This window comes from Panthera tigris, chromosome A1, assembly GCF_018350195.1.
Source record: "Panthera tigris isolate Pti1 chromosome A1, P.tigris_Pti1_mat1.1, whole genome shotgun sequence".
Classification (NCBI taxonomy): domain Eukaryota; kingdom Metazoa; phylum Chordata; class Mammalia; order Carnivora; family Felidae; genus Panthera; species Panthera tigris.
In genome coordinates this window covers 203,811,068-203,832,876 of record NC_056660.1, presented here as the reverse complement: position 1 = coordinate 203,832,876, position 21,809 = coordinate 203,811,068, and the positions used below count along the sequence as shown (strand labels likewise).

The 21,809-nt window shown below is 39.4% G+C and overlaps 1 protein-coding gene across 9 annotated transcripts in view; it reads left to right on the top strand.

The window, feature by feature from the left end:
- Positions 1-4,271, top strand: part of GHR (growth hormone receptor) — a 272,255-nt gene extending 267,984 nt beyond the window's left edge. For all 9 annotated transcript variants that reach the window (XM_042995553.1, XM_007095431.3, XM_007095429.2 and 6 more), the window contains 2 exons: positions 847-916; positions 1,248-4,271. In XM_042995553.1, coding sequence (XP_042851487.1) covers positions 847-916; positions 1,248-2,219 — 1,042 coding nt within the window. In that variant the 3' untranslated portion in view covers positions 2,220-4,271. The remainder of the gene's footprint in view (positions 1-846; positions 917-1,247) is intronic.
- Positions 4,272-21,809: the final 17,538 nt, after the last annotated feature.

Here is a 21,809-nt window from a genome sequence, read left to right as displayed (position 1 = left end):
TGCAAGACAGGCAGAAGAGACATTGAAATGAATCATGATCAAGAAATAATTTAAATATTGGGAACAGAAAATTCAAGCACATCATAGAATTGGGTATATAAATCCATATTGATCAGTTAGAGATAGCTCAAGTGTAGCCTTTCCCAACTGAAATGAAGCCTGCAATGACACCTTGGTTGATGAGATCATCTTAGGTAATTTTATGATTAATGTGAGCTGTGTGGTACAAACTTATCTCAATTCATCCCATTTTTGAGGGTGCAAATAATTTTGGCTTCAAGTGAGTCAGCTCTTCTTTCTTTCTTTCTTCTTTCTTCCTTCCTCTTTTCTGCAAACTACTGATGAGATGTACATTAAAATTGCCATCCTTATAGATGAAATGGAAATTGGCTTCAGATAGAGTCAGATTTCTCATTCCCAAATACTGCTGCTGGCCGTCAATAAAGACATAAGGAAAAAAAGATTATGTTTTATTTATTTTTTTAATATATGAAATTTATTGTCAAATTGGTTTCCATACAACACCCAGTGCTCATCCCAAAAGATGCCCTCTTCAATACCCATCACCCACCCTCCCCACCCTCCCACCCCCCATCAACCTATTATGTTTTATTTAAATTGACTTCACATGAGGGCTTTTTGTTGACTTTTGTTGCTTTTTTCTTCTTCTGTAGTTTTTCCTCATCATTTACTGCTTACTATTTTCTTTCTCATACTCCACTTATATGGAGTACCAGAATATTTGGAATAAGTAATAGTTCTATTAATATTTTATTCCTATCTTTTGAAACACGAGAATGTATAACTTTGCAGATATGTCAAACCAAAATTTTATTTGTTTTCAAGGATTAAGATGCTGATTCTTCCCCCAGTTCCAGTTCCAAAGATTAAAGGAATTGATCCAGATCTCCTCAAGGTACTCAATAAATTATCTAAGGCCTAGATAACACTAATTAAATGCCGCCTAAAGCGTACTGTCCTATGTTGAGAGCTTTTGCAAGCCATGTGCATCCCATCCCATTTTTAACCCCTCTGGAGAAAAATGTTTCAAAATAATAATGTATCTCTTAAAATTATGAGAATGTCTTATGATGTATTTGAAAGTTCTACACTAATGTGTTTATTATATGGCTTTGTTGCTATCGCTTTTCTTGTGACCATAATTTTAGTCTCTGAATGTTATTTGTGAAAACATTTCATCATTATGAGTTCCTTTTGATAGGTTTCATTTTCTTTCTCTTTCCTAGGAAGGAAAATTAGAAGAGGTGAACACAATCTTAGCCATTCATGACAACTATAAACCTGAATTCTACAACGATGACTCTTGGGTTGAATTCATTGAGCTGGATATTGATGACCCCGATGAAAAGACTGAAGGCTCCGACACAGACAGACTTCTAAGCAATGACCATGAGAAATCACTTAACATCCTTGGAGCAAAGGATGATGACTCTGGACGTACCAGCTGTTATGAACCTGACATTTTGGAGACTGATTTCAATGCCAGTGACATGTGTGATGGTACCTCAGAGGTTGCTCAGCCACAGAGGTTAAAAGGGGAAGTAGATCTCTTGTGCCTTGACCAGAAGAATCAAAATAACTCACCTTCTACTGATGCTACCCCTACCACTCAGCAGCCCAGTGTTATCCTAGCAAAGGAAAACAAACCAAGACCGCTTCTTATTAGTGGAACTGAGTCAACTCATCAAGCTGCCCATACTCAGCTAAGCAATCCGAGTTCACTGGCAAACATCGACTTTTATGCCCAGGTAAGCGACATTACTCCAGCGGGGAGTGTGGTCCTTTCCCCAGGCCAAAAGAATAAGGCAGGGATATCCCCGTGTGACATGCATCCAGAAGCGGTCTCACTCTGCCAAGCAAACTTCATCATGGACAACGCCTACTTCTGCGAGGCAGACGCCAAAAAGTGCATCGCTGTGGCCCCTCACGTCGAGGCTGAATCACGTGTGGAGCCAAGCTTTAACAAGGAAGACATTTACATCACCACAGAAAGCCTTACCACTACCGCTGGCCAGTCTGGGACAGCAGAACGGGCTCCGAGTTCTGAGATGCCTGTCCCAGACTATACCTCCATTCACATAGTACAGTCTCCGCAGGGCCTCGTGCTCAATGCCACAGCCTTGCCCTTGCCTGACAAAGAGTTTCTCTCATCGTGTGGCTACGTGAGCACAGACCAACTGAACAAAATCATGCCGTAGCCTTTCTTTGATTTCCCACAAGCTACATATTGAATGGTGAGGAGCTGGCTAGGGCATGAGTGCTTACACCAAAACAATGTTTAAACTTTTGGGGGGGATGGGGGGAGCGGATTCTAAATGCCTTTTTCCTGAAGTGTTGAAAGATAATATTAAAAAAGAAACAAGAACGCCTGATCGGATAGATATTCCTATTGTGAACTGTAAATATTTTAAAGAATCGTCTCAAAGACTGTTTAGTGGCAGTGATTGTCTTGTTAATGTGGGTGTTAATTTTGTGATACTAAGCATTGAATGGCTGTTTCTAATGTATAGTAAATCATGCTTTTTGAAAAAGCAAAAAATCAGGTGGCTTTTGCAGTTCAGGAAAATTGAATGCAAATCAGAGCACAGGCCAATGTTTTTTAGATAATCCGGAACTAAAATTATAGGTAAGAAGGCAAGAAATAGTTTGGATATGTAAAACATTTATTTTGACATAAAATTTATAAAGGTATTTTTAAGAATTTACACTACAAGCATGGCTATTTTATATTACACTACACGCTGTGTACCCTAGTTCATGCAGACCCATCTGGAGAATGTAGCAACCGCACTCTAAAGCTGGTTTAATGCTTTGGTCGGTCCACCTAAAGAAAAACAAATAAGCAAGTTAGTTTTTTACGCGGCCCTTTTTGTACCTCCCAAAACTCCTTAAGCAATTCTGAAGTGATTGTTGTTACCTGCATTATTGGCACATGCTTGTCTTAATTTAAATTTTTAAAGAAATATTTGTTAATTGAGACAACTTTTAAGATGTATGCACAGGTCTACTCATCGTGAACCAAACCAAAACAAACAAACAAAAGACTCTTCCTTACCCAAAGTTCGGCTCAGGTCAGAGAGCTCCCTACTAAGGGAAGGAGAGGGTATTAGCTGGTCCTTACTGACAGGCTGCTCAGGGGCTATTGTTGCACACGGAGGGAGTGTTTAGGCAGGCAGATCATGAGCGATGGCCCCAGAACCTTTGTAGTGGTATCTCTTCTAACACAATGTGATTCTATTACACAGTGACCTAAGAAGGGAATAAAGTACAAGAAGCATTTTGTAAGTCGAAGCAAATTGAAAATGAAGTTAACCAGATAATGGAACCAAAAGATCAAGAAATATACCCACTATTCATTGTAACAAGAAACAGAAGGAACAAGATTTTCAATCCCCTCAGATAAGTCAAAATGTTCTTAAACCAATGGCGGAAACTTTCTTCCTCACCAAACTCTTTCTAGGGTTTATTTAAAGTAGCAAAGAAGTGTCCTCATTTTTTATTTCCCCTCTGAGTGGATTGGCCTCCAAGAGGGTAGTCAGAAGAGAAAGAAGCGTCCTGAAGTAATGTTGAAATTATCGTTCAACATCATTCTTGGGAGCGTTGGGATTATTCCCCAAAAGGTTTGTCCAAAGAGAAGAATCTCATCTCACTGAAAAATGCTTCTCACTTTAAGTTTTGGTTTTTTTTTGTTTTTGTTTTTGTTTTTTTTACATTTAATGAAACTTTAAAGTTAGCTTTAACTTAAATAGTATTTGCCATTTAGCTCAGACCTTTTTAGGAAACAGGCTTAATGGTTGGTGATTTTAAATTCCCTCTTTCTTGCGGGAAGGACAGTGAAAAGCTAGAACTGGGTGTTCCAAGTTCAACATGTTACTTTGTAATAGGTGTTTAATAGATCTTTTCTGCTACCTTGCTGCTATAGTTTTCTCTAAGAGCTACATAATTTAGTTTCATATACAATTTCATCGGTGTAGAACCTAATTCAACTTAAAACTGTGTGCTTGGGAAAACTATCTTACTATTTCACCATAGGCTGACAACAATTTCTATAGCCAAAAATAGCTAAATACCTCAATCAGTCTCAGAATGTCATTCTGGTACTTTGCTGGCCACACAAGCCATTATTCACTAGTATGACTAGTTGTGTCCTGCAGTTTATATTTAACTCTCCTCATGTCTGTGGATTTTTTTCCTTCGAAGTTTAATAAATTTATTTTCTTGGACCCGTGGTGGCATGCTTCTATTGTCAAACACCCACATGAAAGGCACCCTACACCAGACCGCATGCTCTTCAGTTCTTCTCATTGGAAGGGGAGCTGAGCACAATCAGTTTAAACACATTGGCAATGGATGTGGAGATTTTTGTTATGTGCTGGCAGCTCTCTCCCTCTCTTTTTGAGGAAGCAGGAGCCCAGCTCAAAATTACTATTCCAGCTTGCCTGGACTGTGCCTTCTCCTTGGCTGTAACACCTCGTGGGCAGAGGCTCTTAGAGCCATGTTTTGGATGAAACGTAGCATGTATGACATGAGGAGTCGGGAGAGTGAGGAGAAAGTGGTGCTTGTGTTGCAGGATTTGTTATTTTACCTCCATACCCGGGTTCGTTGTCTCGCCGCTTCGAAGAATGACACAAAATAAAATGAGCAACAGGTAAAAGTTTATTAGAGTCTAAGACCAGAAAGTAGAAATAGTAGCAAAGCTCTCTCTGTAGAGAGGGGACATTCGAAAGTGAATGCCCACGGACGATAGGCAAGGGTCTTTGTTTTAGAAGGTTCTGGTCAGCACCCCTCTCCCTTCCCCCTCGTTCCTTCTCAAGTCCTACCCTTACTGACTGATAACTCTAGGTGCTGGGTTGTCCATTCCTGATTGGCTCAATCATTGTATGAGGGATGGTCTATGGCCATACTGTTCCTTGGGTCTGGGTCATGTGTTTTATGGTCTACTTATGTTTAGTCAGGTCTTTTGTCAAATTCCTGAGGGGAACCCCAGGGAGAGTAGTGGGTGTCTGTTACATTCTTAAGAGGAACCTTAAGCCCAAGGGGCTTTGCTGTGGTCAGACGCTCCCAGCATTGTTCCTAAATATGTGGTTTTTTCCCCACTCGGAGACGTCAGGTCCTAATCTCTCCCTCTCTGCCTATTTTGTCCTAGCTTTTCCCTCTCATGCTTGAGCATTGCCTTGAAGCTACACTTCTAGCTGGAGCACGTTGCCCAGGAGGAGGGAAGGCAGGCCTTCTGTCCCACACACACACTGGCACAAGTCAGTCTGTCACACTAGCTACTTGTCATCATGGGAAGGACATATGTCAGGCCCGCATGGGGATGCCCAGTAGGTAGGTTGTGTCGGAGCCTGAAGGAGCAATAAAGCCATGAAGCGCAGATTCCTCCTCAGGAGACAGGCTCGGGTGGGTTAACTAATAAATCACAGTCTCTTGTACAGGCACCGGGTCCATGAAAAGTGAGGATGGAGTGATGGTGTGAAGCCCACGGAGCAATGATTTATTGCCGCAGCAAGTTGAGTGCAAACCGCCACAACTTTTCGTTACACCAGAGAGTTTGCGTTCAATCCAGAAATAATTCTCTACCTGCTGCCTCTGCCCTTTGAGCAGCTATTAGCTGAAAGAACTATGGGTGAAGACTCAGGGTTTCCCTACTCCTTCTTTTGCAAATATGGTTTAGAAAATCACGTCTCTTCTGTCACTAAGATATTGGAACACACACTGCCTTAACATTACAAACCAAATAAAACCTCACCACTTTAAGCATGAAATATTTATTTCTTACAGATGCTGTAGAAAACTCAGCCTTGTGGTATTACAGGCTTCTCAGTCTTATGGGGTGCTTCGAGGTATCGGGGGTGAAGGGAAAAGAAGACCTCTTTACTTCCTTGGGTTGAAAGAGCACAACCCTTTCTATGACAGAACATTAATGTCCTGTTGAAGATGGCCACACATGTGTTTTTCTGTATTTAATCTTCTCATTGGTTCTACTCAGACCTACTAACACTGAAGTCTGCTCCCGTTACATATTTACACAGTTTTACACTAAAATACTAAATGTACGTGTTCTCTGCTTAGGGTAAGAAATAGGGGGGAAATTGCACGTTACTTAAATCCAAATGCTTTAGTTTAGAATCCAAGATCTACACAATTTGCCCAGTCACCTTTGCTAGCTTAATATGTGAAGGCTATGCATGAAAGGTACAGCTTCTGAATGAGAATTTGACCTTTGGTTAAGATTCAAGCTCTGTTCTTTTGGAAATCTAATGAGGGTATTATGCCAACCATATTAACTTAGGCAATTAGCATCTCTCTGTCCTTGACTATTCCTCTTCCTGCACCCAAAAACCTCCCAATTACTAAACCTACCTGTTGGAATTTCCCTGATCCCTCGTGGCCCCACTCAAATGCCTCCTTCTTGCAGTCCCCAGTTCCCGTCACATTAAGTGATCATTCCCCTCTTGAAACCATTTTTAATGGCGTTTATAACACTCTGGTTGTTAGCTCCCCTAACAACCATGTAAGATGGGTGGTGTACCAACATATATCCTGGAGCATAAATGTTCTCTACAATGTTCTTCAATGAGTATTTCTGTGGTCACATAAGTTTGGAAAACACTTCATACTACACTTCCCTCTGGGAGAGCCAGTGTGCCTATTGACATTTTAAAGCTTCTACAAAACACGTGCATGCACACACACGCACCTGTTTAAACTCAACACGTCATTTCCTACTTTATTTAACAGCCAAAAATATAATGGTGAAAGAGTACCCATTATTATATCTATTAACACTTGGGAAGAGATGCTCTGAGAATTCACAGGCCTAACACAAAATGAAGTTATGATAAATTTCAGATGAATGTGAATCTGAACAAAGCATCTTTATGTGATGCCATTAAGCTTGCTTTCTCAGCAACACTTCTCATATAAAAGGCAAAGCAGCTACACCTTTAAAATAACCACAGATTTTTCACAATTCAGATACATTACTTGTTTTCATATATGGAATGACATTTTCTAAGAGCTTGGAGGTCTTAGAGCATTTGTTGTCCTCTCTGTGCCAAGGACTTTCTATCTCCTTGAGGAAACAGACATTGAATTTCCTACCTCTTCGGCCGGAAGACTGGAGGAGAATGCTTAACACGTGAGACTTACCAACATCAACAAAACTCTTAGTCTCAGTGCACCTCGTTTTCTCTCAACTAAGATTTATAACACAGAAATGCTTATATCACTCTTCATGAAAAGGAGCATATTTTGCTTCTGTAAAGCTCCAGAACAATATGTATCTGTTACTACCTGAACAAAAATAATTCATTCCTTACTGCCATCTGCTGAGTTTTGAAAAAAATACCCAGACGGAACTTCAAACATAATAAACTTTTGCACAATAGGCCCAGGAAACAGTCTTTGCAGGGTATATAGAAAAGCAATTATCTATTGATTTTTTTTAAAAAGAATCTATACATGATTGTTCTGTGGGCATTAAGAGATTTTACCAATATTTTCTGTAAGCATGAAATAATTTGTCAGGAACTTGCATGAAGTTTGGATTTTTTATTATAGTACCATTGGGAAAGCCAAAGTAGAAAGATTTGTATTATTAGCTTTTTTTAAAATGGTACCAAATGATAAAAATTATTTGCATAGGATTTTTATTTCATAAGGCACTTCCATATGTAATATTTCATTTAAACATAACAAATATGTGTTGCAGAGAACCCAAAACGTTACTTTTAACATTTTACAGGAGAGAAGACCAAGGCTCAGAAAACCTAATAGATTTTCCCAGAGTTAACTAACTAGTAAGAGATAGAGCCAGGACAAAAATACAGAACTTCTGACTAGTGCAGTATTCTAAAAAAGGGGAGGTGATAACATTTCTTGATGAGGGATGAGGGAGTTTCTGATCCTATTCATAGTCTGGAGAAAATGGAAAATAGTTTTATAATCTCCATGGATCCAAAGAACCACCTGCTAAAGATAAAATGTTCTTTTTCTGATAACCATAACCAGCAGCATGTTAATAAATGTTTAACAATCCCTCTGGGGGAGAGAGGGGAGGTCAGAGGTGTAACATTTGCCAGTTTCCATTGTGTAAATACTCCCAATGTGGCTGATTTTAAGCTATCAGTTTCATCACTGAACACAAAATTGGGAAGAGATTGTACAATAGGCTCTCGTGAGACTGCGTGAACTGGCTCCAGTAGGCCACTGAGTCTACACAATTTTATAATTAATTCCATCTAATGGAGGACAGTTTTAATAATGAGTAGACCACATTTCTAGCTAACAATCATTAAGCACTTACCATGTGCCAGGCACCGTTCTAAGCACTTTACATCCATGAATTTAGTTTAATCCTTACAACAATCCAACGAGGTAAATTCTGTTATTCCCAGTGTACTGATGTAGAAACTGAGGCAGACATAGTTTAATGAATTTGACCAAAGTCACAAAATTAAGAAATATTAGAACCAGGATGCAAACACATGCACTCTAGCTCCAGAGCCTATGCTCTAAATTCAGTGCCCGCCAATTTCCAGACGCTAATTGTGTCCAGATTGGATGTACGTAACGAAACAAAAGTCAGCCAACTACTGAGCACTTGAGAATCCAAGCAAATAGTTCACATTCAGTATTGCTAATCTTTACATAACACAGCATCATCCTCCCGGGCCCTCAGGGATGATCATCTAGATTCATATCTGGGAAAAACAGAGATTGGCAAATGCTGCTTCTGAGTCTTCCGTATGACCATGGTGACTTCATCTTGTGCCGTTCCCCTTTGCTCCAAGTTTGCTGCTGGCCACTGAACAGAACCAGACCATAGACCTTCCTTGTACTAGTGATGCAGTGAATTGGGGAAGGTCAAATTTCTTGAAACTCTCTGCTTCCTTTATTTATCAAAAGCACTCCCAAACTAGGCTGTGCAGAAAGGTGTGATTCATGGTTCCCTTTCAGTCACCGAATGCGGGGGAGTGAGAGAAGAAGCAGACCCCAAGCATTCCCTCCCTGCCCGTGAGCTCAGTGCTTCCAGCTGACAGTCCCTCAGAAGGTGATCACAGGCTGGTGGGTTAAATAAGAGGCTGTGCACCTCAAGCCCGATCCACGTGTGGGCAACACCTCTCCTTAGGAGGCCGGGGTTTGGCACCATTCTGGGAGTCACCGCAGGTGGCACAGGACCGCGGACACTTTAGACAGCAGAGTAATGTGGGATAAAGACGACAGCCTGCATTCCCTGGAGCCAGTCATTGCCCCCTCTGAACCTTGCTTTTCCCGTTTGTTAAACGAATGTTCTGGGAAGATAATCCGGAGGTGTGCTGTTTAGTATAGTAGCCACGTGTGTCTTATAAGTATAAAATACACACTGCATTTCTAAGACTTAGTACAAACAGCCACATAAGGAAGAACTTAAAATATCTCATTAATAAATTTATATTTTGATTACATGTTGAGATGACAATATTTTAGATATACTGGGGTAAATAAAATATAGTATTAAAAAATGTTAAAGGTTGTGATTAACTAGACAGAATTATAACATTACCAAGAAAATTTTATTTTATGGCGCGTGTGAACGCATGTGAAAACAGTAAACAGGGTTACTCTCATGTTACTTAACAGGGTACCTCTCGTGAACATCCCCAACCTCTTCCTTCCTAAGGAACCTCCAAACCAACCTTCTTCAAACCGTCGAAGGGTGATTATCTCACTGTTTTAGAAAAACCCTGCCCTACTACCACAAAGGTTGGTTTGTCTCATACCCCCACCTCCACCCCTAATAATTCATGAGGCGGTGCAGGGTCAGTGTTATCTTCCTTCACAGTTGAAAGGTAAAGACATTGAGCTTCAGGAGCTTCCTCGGTGTGCGAAAGGTCACAGTGCCAGTGAGAGGCAGAAGAAGGATGGCCCCTCTGTCTCCGGAGCCAGCCTTCTCACTAAACCACAATGCTTCTGTCAGGCCTCCCTGACCCCAGGAACAAGCATAGCCACAGATAATCATCGAGGAGCCAACACCATAAAGAGGTTTTGAGGAAAGTTACTGAGCACCTACTGTGCACCAAGGATTTTCTAGATGAAGAGGATATAAGTGCAAAACAGGTTCTGCCCTCAAGATCACACTTGAGACGGGGGTCAGATAGATGGCTGTGACACAGTGATAAATCAGTGCTATACAGAGAACATAACGAAAGCACAAGGAAGGAAATAATCTGCCTGGGGCATTTGAAGAAGGTTTTGGTGTAGGCTGAAGAAAACACGGGGCAGCCATATGTACTGCTCACATTTCTGCCTATTGGAAGGATTTTTCCTCCAGTATTGTCTTTCTAGGACGTTCCGGATTATGACTATAAATGTGGTTAGCACTAGCATATCATGCAAAACCATTTGCACCAAACCTGAATTCTCCCCTCCTTTGCCAACTGGCTATAAGAAATTGCCATGAGAGTAGAGTGTGCGTGAAGTCTGAGAGCCTGAGAGACAGGAAGCATGCAGGAAGAGAAGTTGTACAAGTTTGAACCAAGTTACTTGCGCGTGCCCTGCCTGCCTGAACCCAGTCTCTTTTAGACCACTTCCACTTGATGATGGATTGCTGCTGCACACCCCCAAACCATTTTTATTTTTGAGAGAGAGGGTATAAGAGTGGAGGAGGGGCAGATAACAGAGGGAGAGGGACAATCTTAAGCAGGCTCCACACTCAACACAGAGCCTGATGCAGGGCTCGATCTCACCACTGTGAGATTGTGACCTGAGCTGAAATCGAGTCGGATGCCTAACCAACTGAGGCATCCAGGTACCCCTCCCCCCCACTCCCAACCTTAAAACATGATGAGCTAGTTAACACCTGGTTTGTGACTGGCAGTCTAGTTCCACAGCCATTTGTTGTCCCATAGTCAGCATTCAGACTCTGCCAAGACCCAGTATCAAACCAGGAACTATTTTTCAAAAAATAGAGGACAACGAAGGACACGGTTTACCCCCAAACCCTAGAGATCTAAACTGTGATTCTCCTATTGGCACTATTCAGAAACTTCATTCAGCATCTCCATTTGCCACAGAAACTTTGAGTGTTGTTGCATTTGCTGTCTCATAACTCCCAGTGGGAGGGCTGTTTGTACTACATCCTGGAATTGCTGAAGTGCCTTTTCTTACTCTGGGCCCACTGAAACCCAGCAGCCTTCTGGGCTACTAAATAAATGTTTCAGAGCAGCACACTCAAACGTAATGTATGTTGTCTCCAAAATCCAAAGAATCCCATCAAGCATTTTTAGTGGTCACGGTTCAGGGTGCAATAGCTAGTTTTAAATTTTGAAAGGGATAGTTGGACATATCCCAGACCACTGAACCCTCAAAATCAACCATCTCTTATATTCTTAGACCATCCAGGCTAAAGAACAACACAGAGTGATGTGGAGCAGGGAAGAAGCAAAGGGCCTTTCTCTAACACACATTTTAGTCCTGAGACTGTTCTCTGCCTTCTTGATGCCACGAATTAATATTTGATGTCTCCATATTATCTTTTACTTCCTTGCCGCTTGTCTTACCTCATTGGTCCTTTGTTGTAGTTAAAACTCTTGGCTACGAGTAACAGAAATCAGGAATGCCTGGGTGGCTCCGTCCATTAAGCTTCCAACTGTTAGTTTTGGCTTGGGTCATGATCTCATGTTTCATGAGTTTGAGCCTCACGTTGGGCTCTTGGCTGACAGCATGGAGTTTGCCTGGGATGTTCTCTCTCTCTCCCTTGCTCTCTGCCTCTCCCCCACCCTGTGCATGCAAACATATGCTTTCTCTCTCTCTCTCTCTCTCTCTCTCTCTCTCTCTCTCTCAAAAATAAATAAATAAACTTAAAAAAAAAAAAGGTAACAGAAACAAAAGGCTGGCTAAAAAGATTTCTCTCTGAAGTCATAGTGGTGTCTCCTAAAAGCCAAGCACAGGAATGAAGAGCCTCATGATGAATCGAAATGAGAAATTGGAAAGGTGTCAACGTCCTGAAAGAAACTTCGCTCCACCCTTTGGTTTCAGTCTCAGCGCTCGCTCGCTCTCTCTCTCTCTCTTTCTCTCCCCACTCCCCTGAAAACTTGATTTTCTGTTCCCCAGTGCAATTAGAAGAAGGCAGCCTCCACAAAGCTCCGCAGCTAATAGCACATTTCCCACCACTCAAAAGAATAACTGATGACGTTTGAATTTCCATTTTAAGTATCAGGAGGAAAATGAACTTGGCCCAGTCTGGGTTAGATCTCCATATTCATCCCTGTGTTAATGTGTAGGGTTCGGTTTTTTTTTCATAATCAGGGATGCTGAAATTTTCAGAGAAAATAGGTTGGGTTGACATTTGACAAAACTATCTACTAGAATTCTTTTCCCTCAGTGAAAAAGGGAATCTTTCATTCTAGATTTTCAGTTTTTTCTTTATTTTCCTCATCGCCTTTTGGTATTAAACAAACATCTATGCCCAACTTCTTTTAAGTTTACTACATTCTGAATTGACCTTTTGAAATTTACAGAAGGAATTCATTTTTGGAAGAGCAAATGATTACTAGGGTCAACATATGGAAAGAGGAATTCGCCACTTGCCAAGTTTGGGCTACTGGTCCCGGACCACCAGTCTAGAAGAAAACAGAATCCAGCCAGTTTTCTCTGGTGGTGGCAGCCAAAGGGCATTGATCAAAGCATATTTTTGTTGTTTACATCTGTTCAATTTTAGTTGACTGAAGCACATGATAAAATGTTTTTTCTGATTAACTTTCCAGAAGTTAAATTCTTTACTTAAGAATAATCTTAATTTATGTGGTTGAATTTACCACAGTAAATTCTTCACCTACCAAGTGTCCCACATCACTACTTAGCAAGAAGAAAGAGTTTCAGAAGGAATAACTCTTACGAAATCAGCTTGTGACAAAATCAAAGAAAAGTTGGTGACCCGGTTAAATATTGTGAAGAAAATAAATATTTTGATAGTTTGGGTGTATGTGAGGGACTTTGGATGCTTTTGAATCAAATGCTTTTGATTCTTTTCAAATGCTTTTGATGCTTTTGAATTTCAAATGCTTTCTGTCATTTCATCGTTGAAGAACATATATTTGAGAGGTAAGATGTAATCACAGATGAGGAGGATGAAAAGCTTAATCTGGCCCATGGAATGACCATCATACCTTGGCCACACTGCCAAATCTGGACAGTTTGTATCTGTGAGTACCCAAAGCAATGGCTGATCCCAGGTAATTCAGGCAAGAACTCCTGGACTACAGTAAATGGGAATATTTTTATGATATTTTGCCTGTATTTTTATACTTGTAAGTTCTTATTGCAATCAAATGACAGCATAGATAAATACATGTCTTGTAATTACTAACTTGAATATTTCAAGTGATTTCAAGATGACTGAATGTTATAGTCCTAAATGTATACAGGATTTTATAGTCTAAAAGTGTAAATTTTTAAAACAACCAAATATTAAGGCAAAGCTAAGATGACAGCACCTTACACATAGACATTAATTGCACTCACTTTAGCCAAGTGTCTTCACATAAAGTTAATTCTCTACTTGCTTATGAGGTAGATACAAGAGGAATTACACTCCTATCAGAGTTGAGACAGAGAATTAATGAACTTGCCTAGAGCCACATAACCAGAGTGTCTGATACTGTATCCATGTCTTTGCACTAAATGTTCTGTGTTCTTTCCTCATTTAAACTGTGTGGACTTCGGGCGCCTGGGTGGCTCCGTCAGTTAAGCATCCAACTCTTGATTTCATCTCAGGCCATGATCTCATGGTTCGTGAGTTCAAGCCCTGCATCGGGCTCCACAGTGGTAGCAAGGAGCCTGCTTGGGATTCTCTCTCTCTGCCCCTCCCCTGCTCATGCTCGCTCTCTCTCTCTCTCTCTCTCTCAAAATAAATAAATTTATCTCTCTCAAAATAAATAAAACCTAAAAATTTTTAAAAATTAAATAAATTGTATGGATTTGTTCAGACTGAGACTGGAAAAATTACAACTATCCTATCAATAACAATAATCAAATGTGAATGTGTACACAAAAATATGAAATTTCTAAATGAATTATTAATTTCAAAAAGAGATACCAACCTATATTAATTGAACTACAGTTATGTATATTAAAAAGCATCAGTCTAAATATAAGCATGATAACGTTGTCTGGAATGTTTGATCTCTGTTCTGGTTTCAGCTGGAGGAATAAAATGTATAGGTCTTCATTGCTTTTCTTTCTAAGCAGAATATTCTATATCTTAGTAATGCTGTTCCTAAACGCTGATCGATAAAATAAATTGGGAAATTTTATTTTATTCTCTGGAATAATTTAAATAACAAAAGACTTCTTTAAAGTTTTGATAGACCTTGATCTGTTGCACTTATGGAAACAGATTGCTAACAAATTTTTCAATTTCTTGTACTTTGTTGAACTCTTAGTCAATGTCTATTGTCTATGCTTTTCCAGCACTTTCAAATCTTGAAATTGGTCATGAATTTTATCAAATTTATTCAGCTACAGTTATATATACTTTCTTATTTATTTGATATTTGTGTTTTCTTTCTCCTTTTTCATCATTGAACTCATCAGATGTTTATCTATTTTACTGCCCATTTCAAATATTCATTCTGGGTTTTATAACAATTTTAATTATTAAAACTCTAATTATTAAGACTCCTGGAAGAAAACATAAGAAAAACCTTCCTGACATTGGTCTTGGCAATAAGTTTTTGAATAGGACACCAAAAGCACATGCAACATAAGCAGAAATAGACAAATGGGATTGTATCAAAATTAAAAGCTTCTGCACAGAAAAGAAAAAGATCAACAAAATGAAAGGGCAACCTCTAGAATGGGAATAAATATTTGCAACCCATATAGCCAATAAGGAGTTAATACTCTAAATATATAAGGAACTCATACAACTCAATAACAAAAATACTAATAACCCAATTAAAACATTGGTAAAGGGGGAATTTCATCCACTATGTGGATTCCCCATACAAACACTTATTAAATTTGGTGGGAGAAAAACATGAGCAAAAATCCTAAATAGATACTTCTCAAAAGAAGAAATTCAAATAGCTAACAGGTATTTACAAAAACTCTCATCATCCCATAATCAGGGAAATGAAAATCAAAACCACAATGAGATACCACCTCATACCTGCTAGGATGCCGATTATCGCCTGCTAGGATGGCGATTAGACAAAGGACAAGTGTTGTGGAGAAAAGAAACCTTTGTTCTTTGTTGGTGGGAATGTAAATTAATGCAGCCACTATGGAAAACAATATTAAAAATAGAACTGCCGGGGCACCTGGGTGGCTCGGTTGGTTAACCTCTGACTCTTGGTTTCGGCTCAGGTCATGATCTCACGGTTCATGAGTTCCAGCTGACAGCACGGAGTCTGCCTGGGATTCTCTCTCTCCCTCTTTCTCTGCCCCTCCCCCACTCATGATGTCTCTCAAAATAAATAAACTTAAAAAAAAATAGAACTGCCATATGATCCAGCAGTTCCACTTCTAGAATTGAAAAGATGAAAACAGGATCACAGGGAGAGACCAGCACTCCCATGTTCATCACAGCATTATTCACAGTAACCAAGATAGGAAAACAACCAAAGTGTCCGCTGATGGATGAATGGCTAAAGAAAATGTCAGACACACACACACACGCGTGCACACACACACACAGAGGAATATTGTTCAGCCTTAAAAACAAAGAAAACCTGCTATTTGTATCAACATGGATAGAGCTAGAAGAAATTACACTAAGCAAAATAAGACACAGAAAGAGAACTACTGCATGATCTCACTTATATATGCAATCTAAAATAGTCAAACTCACAAAAGCACAGACGCTAAGAGGTTAGGGAGAGGGAGAAACAGGGTGATATAGGTCAAAGGGTACAAAGGTTCAGTTTTGTAAGAGGAATAATTTCTGGAGGTCTAATGTACCACATAGTGATAATAGTTAATAATACTGTATTGTATACTTGTCATTTGCTAAGAGGATATATCCTGAATTAAATCTCTACCCTCCCACTCCCACATACAAAATGGTAACTATTCAGAGCTAATAGATATGTTAAGTAGCTTGATTGTGGTGATCATTCCACAAGGTATACTATATTAAAACATCAAGTGCTATGTCTTAAATATATATAATTTTTATATGTCAGTTATATTTCAGTAAAACTGTTAAAAAAATAAAATAAGTTATTTTCAGGAATCCTGGTCAGATATGTGTTCCCCGGGAATGCATTATCAGCTATTTTTGAGAAAAGATAGAAATGAATCAATGAAAAGAACCGAAAGTGCTGAAAACGTGACTGTGACTTCAAAATTACAAACAATTCCTATCGCTTTATTCAACCCAAACTTCTATCCAGGGTCTTTTTGACCCCATCCCTTCCACTTTTCCTTCTCTCTATAAAAAGAGCAAGCCTATTAACATTATCTCTCTCCCCTCCTCCTCCCTCTGTGGTTTGACTGCTACCACACTGTTGATATGACATTTATATTCCTACTTCTTTTCTCCTCTATATCCTTGAAGCCAGGATCACCCAAGCAGTTTTAAACTTGTCTTCCCTCTACCTTACATCTACTCCTATTTTTTCTCTTTCTCTGCTTATTCTACAGCAGCCTTGAATCTCATTCAAAAAATCTGAACTTTAAAGACAGAGTCAGACCAGTAGGGTTCCTTCTATTCAGGAGATAACTGATCAGAGCATATGGTATGTAATGGTCAGGAAAGCTACCTCTGGCTCTTGGGTGTTTTCATGATTGTTCTCTGCTCTCAGTTTCTTTTTCACCAAGAGAGACACTTTATTTTCCTTGTCTTCTTTCTGCCTATATTCAGAGTGGTGAAAGACGCTTATAGTTACCGGAACACCAGTCTCTAGATGATTTCAGTTTTACTATAAAAATAAGAGATGGCAGAAGGGTAAACCCTTGGTTAACTAGAATGCCCAATTTGAAGAATGCTTCATTATACTTTCTGTCAAATGTTACTAAGTATCTGAGTCCACTTCCCTAGTCTCTCATAAAGTATCAAGGTCATTAGGGGCGCCTGGGTGGCTCACTTGGTTAAGCAACTGACTTCAGCTCAGGCTCAGGTCATGATCTCACGGTTCGTGGGTTTGAGCCCCGCATCGGACTCGGTGCTGACAGCTCCGATCCTGGAGCCTGCTTCGGATTCTGTGTCTCCCTCACTCTGTTCTTCCCCTGCTCATTCTCTGTCTCTCAAAAATAAACAAACATTAAAAAATTTTTTTTTAAGTATCAAGGTCATTACCCTGGATTTCAATTCAAATTATGTTGCCCTATGTATATAGATGTAAGTGATCTACTGATCATATGTATCCTGGAAGTCTTATAAATTATTGTCATTTATGACAATACTTAGTGGCTAATGGTGCAAGTCCAAATTGGTGCAACTTTTCTAGACAGGTGTTTGGCAATATGTATCTCGAACCTTGACAACATTCATAAACTTTACCCAGTATTTGCACTTCTACGAATTTAATTATAAGACTAATCAGAAAAATTAGTCTTAAAGAGTCTACAAAGAATGATGAACCTAAAAGTCTATCACATGTATTTTGTAAAAGTTAGAACATTATTACCCAACATTACTTAGATATATTTTAATATACCCAACTACTAAAATTCATATTCTTAAGGGATAAGAAATGTTCATAATAAGAGAATAATGGAGGATATAAAGCAATATAATCAGTATGGTCTAAATTTGATATAATATGCACATATACATGTACACAAGTACTTGTATGTATGTATATGTTAGATGGAAGATTTATGGTATATACAGCAAAATGTTAATAATGGTTATCTCTGGCAAGTAGGAAGATGGGTGTTTAAATTTTTCTTGTTTTTACTTCAATATAATTTCCTGCATTGTCTATAATTAATATTTATTATTTTAGGGTCATAAAATAATATATAACATGTTTTCAATTTTCTACTGAAATTCCTACCATATACCTCTTTCTCTCAAAAGTCAAAATGCAGAGAAATGAACTTAAGAGTTCTAGTCTGTGGTTTTTTTCTCAAATGAGGTTTTCATATTTTGTTGTTCCTATTATTTTAACTTTCTTTGAAATTTTATATGCACAAACCTATTTGAAATATTGTCTTCACTCATATGACCAGTGCTTTGAAGGGGAAAACCCAAATTATTGCAGAACTTAGGATTTTTCCAGCAATTTCAATCATTGGGATTGCTCAGGACAATCATTGGCACACAAATCTATAATTATTCATGACAGAGGAAATATTTGTAAAATGAAAATGTCATCCATAGCCCTGCTCAGGAATGTGACTTGAAAGTCTCTGAAATACCCATTAATGCATCCTCTTATTAGTATCCTCTCTTCCACTACCTTGGTCCAGCCTCTGATTATCTCATGCCTTAATCTCCTAAATTGTCCCCCAGTTTGCATCAGATTAGGAAAGCTACCTTTCATCTAATTTGAAAACGGTCATTTCTGGAAAATGGCAGTAAATGAAAAACAATTGCCAGATTTCTTTCCACAGCAGATATGTTACACTCTCTCACGTTTCAAGTAAGAGCAATATCCTCAGCCTTTGATGCCTTAAATACCACTCCAAAACTTAGTGGCTTAAAACAACAATAATTTATTAGCTTGCAAGTTGGTGTGTTGGCCACTGGGGCTGGGCCCAGCTGGGCAATTTTTCTGCTTATCTCAGCCAAGCTCATTCACTCAATTGTCGGCTGATGGCTTGGCTGAGGCTGGATGGTCTAGGATGGACACACCTGTTGGGCATTGGGTGAGCTATCCACTAGAGAGGCTCTTCCATATGGCCTCTAAAACAGGGTGATTCATGTGCAAAGCCTCCTGAGGACGAGGCTCAAAATCTCACAACATCCCTTCTTCGGGAATGTCACAAGGCCAATCTAAATTAAAAGGGATGAAGAAACAGAACCCCCTCTGAGGGCGGGAGCTATAGTGAATCTTTGGCCATTTTTAATCTACCACGCTATGTGATGAGCCTTCATACACACAGTAAAAAGTAAAGAAGTGTCAATGACAAAACAAAACCAATTTATTAATGACCTTGATGTCCTGCATTTAAAAAAAAAAAAAAAAAAGCCATGGATTGGGGGAGTACAATGTCTCCTAAGCAGTGAAGCACTTTTCCCAAGGGATTTTAGGCAAGCTCAAGTTTTATAGAGCTTAGAAAAAGCAACAGGGAAGCAAAGCAGGATTGACTAGGTCAGGGGTTTCCTTTTTAAGACCAGCAGGTCCCATTTTCTAGAGTAAGGTAAGCTAGCTAAAGCTGAGTTGGAGACCTGTGGTTAGATTTCCTTGACAGATACTTCTTGTAAGAGCAGGCTGACTTAGGTTTAGATTTGTGACATGGGCTGGGCCACTAGGGCAGTCTCCATTTTGTGGATCTCAATATACAAATCAACTTAAGAAATTAAATTAAGAAAGTCACATTCTTAGCTACGCAATCAGACTCCAATAGTGACCCAACGGTAACTCTTATTAACTCTTACATTTCCTCAGAGGCATTCATCTGGAGGTCTCTCTCCTCTAATCATCCCACCCTGTTCCTGTGGCCCTGATGCTCTTTTTCTATATCCCCCTTTTTACTTCCTGACACAGTCTAAGAAAGAAGTTCTGATTTTGTTGGGTAGTCTCAATCCATATAGAGCATATCTATTAGGCAGATCACACTAGAGCAACTCCAGAGGGCACTGGCCTGCTTAAGGATTTCCAATTCTCAAAGGGGAGAGGAGAGTCTCTTTGGCAAAGAGATCAAACCAGAATCACCTGTTGATATTACACTTTGCTTTATTCATCCAGAACAATTCTTACCCCTCCCTCTAGAAGAGGCTAAAAACTACAAGAATTGTCTTCACTGTAAAAGCTTCCCAGCATCCATAGGCAAAATCAGTGTGTTTCACCAGTATGGTCTTCTGGTTATCTCAATTTCTGGACTAGTTACATTTTATAGTAATACAGTGGACAGAGCACCAGGAAGGGTGGGAAAGGTTATAGAAATATTTCTGCTAGGTAAAATGGGCTCAGATTGAAATTCCCTGGAATTTCTTGGGGAGTCTACCTGTAAAGGCCTAGAAGTATAGTATTGACTCAGCCTCATAGTTTTCATAACACTGACAGAAGACAAGTTCTATGACACTGTTAAATTAATTAAACAAGGAGGTCATTGGACTGAGGAGGCTCAAATGCCATGAGGTTTACGTCAGCAAACCAGAATCTAAGCCTGTAAATGCCTCAAGGTTATGAAATCAAAACCTAAGGACAACCAATCACAAACAGCCAATTAGGCTTTAAGCTATATTCCATCAATAATTTCCTTGCTTGGCTTCCACCTTTTCTCTATAAACAAATCTCTCCCCAGCTCCTGTTTTCAGAGGCCTCCTGACCACTTCTGGTTTGGAGCTGCCCAGTGGAATCAATTTTTGCTCAGATAAACTCTTGAAATTTTTAATATGCCTCAGTTAATTTTGTAACACGACCAAAGTAACCTCGCTTTCATTGATTGCCTAAGGTCACGCACACAGGACAAAGACATATCCCAATGAGATGTATTTCTGAAGGTTTCTCAAATGGGCTCAGCTGAAAGATGACATTTAATAGTCTTCTGTTCTATTTCTCTGCCATTCTCTGACTAGCATTTCTAATGAGTCTAAAAGAATGGGCTATTTCCGTTTAGATCAGTTTCAGAAATATAATTCACTGATTTGTAGATGACTATTACAATGAATTTGTTGAACAAGAATTAGCTAAAAAAAAATTAAGCAAACAGGCATTTATTTGGGCAATTAAGGAGACACAGATTCATGTCGAAACCTGAATCCATATACAAGTTAGACAACGAGGGTGCAGGATTATAAAGGCAAAAGATTACAAGTGTGGTTCTTAATCAGGTTCCTGACGCAAAACAGGGATAGAAAATAAGCGAGTCAAGGATTGCTTGAGTTAATACGCAGATGAGGGATTGAGACTCGTCAATCACTTTGACGCCTTTCAAACTGAAGACTGCAAATGATACAGGTGTCCTGGTGAAGAGAGAGTTAAACCCAGGCTGAAGGTTTGCAGCAGGCAAAAAGTTCATGGTTCCTCCAATGAGGACATGCATAAATTCCCCCAACCTTACAGCTTCCGACCTGACCTCATTTTAAAAGAGACTCTCTTAGCTAGGCTTGCTTATTCCATTTTGAAATCTCCTTTTACATAATAAATAAGGTAACTTAGCTAGAGTCAGAAAATCCATTTTTGGACTGTTAATATTGTCGAGGTGGAAAAATTCTCCCTTCTACTCTTCAAGGTTATGTGGTCTGGTCTAAGAGTTAAACTGACATGAGACAGATTAACAGGAGAAGAAAATTTATTTAAATTATGTTCAAACATACAGGAGCCCTGCAAAAGGCAGCCAGACAATTGAGGATTATATACCTTCTGGAACTAAAGAAAGGGCTAGGGGTCCGGAGCTTCAAAGCGGGGGGGAAGGCAACTTATGGGAAAGTGAAAAGAGGAAAATGTTCAACAAGGATTGCCCTACTGGGTAGATAAGTCTCTCAGATGAAATTATCTCTGGTAATAGCTCTCTTCCTGGTACAGGTCCCCTTTCTAATGTAAAATTACCCTTAGAAAAGGGCAACTTCTACTCTGTTGTCAGAGCTTCTCCTGTGTCTGCTGTTTCCCAAAGTAATCACCTCAATATGATCCTCATGCCAAAGAGCACTATGCATAGCATAATGCCTTACTTTATTAAAACTTTTA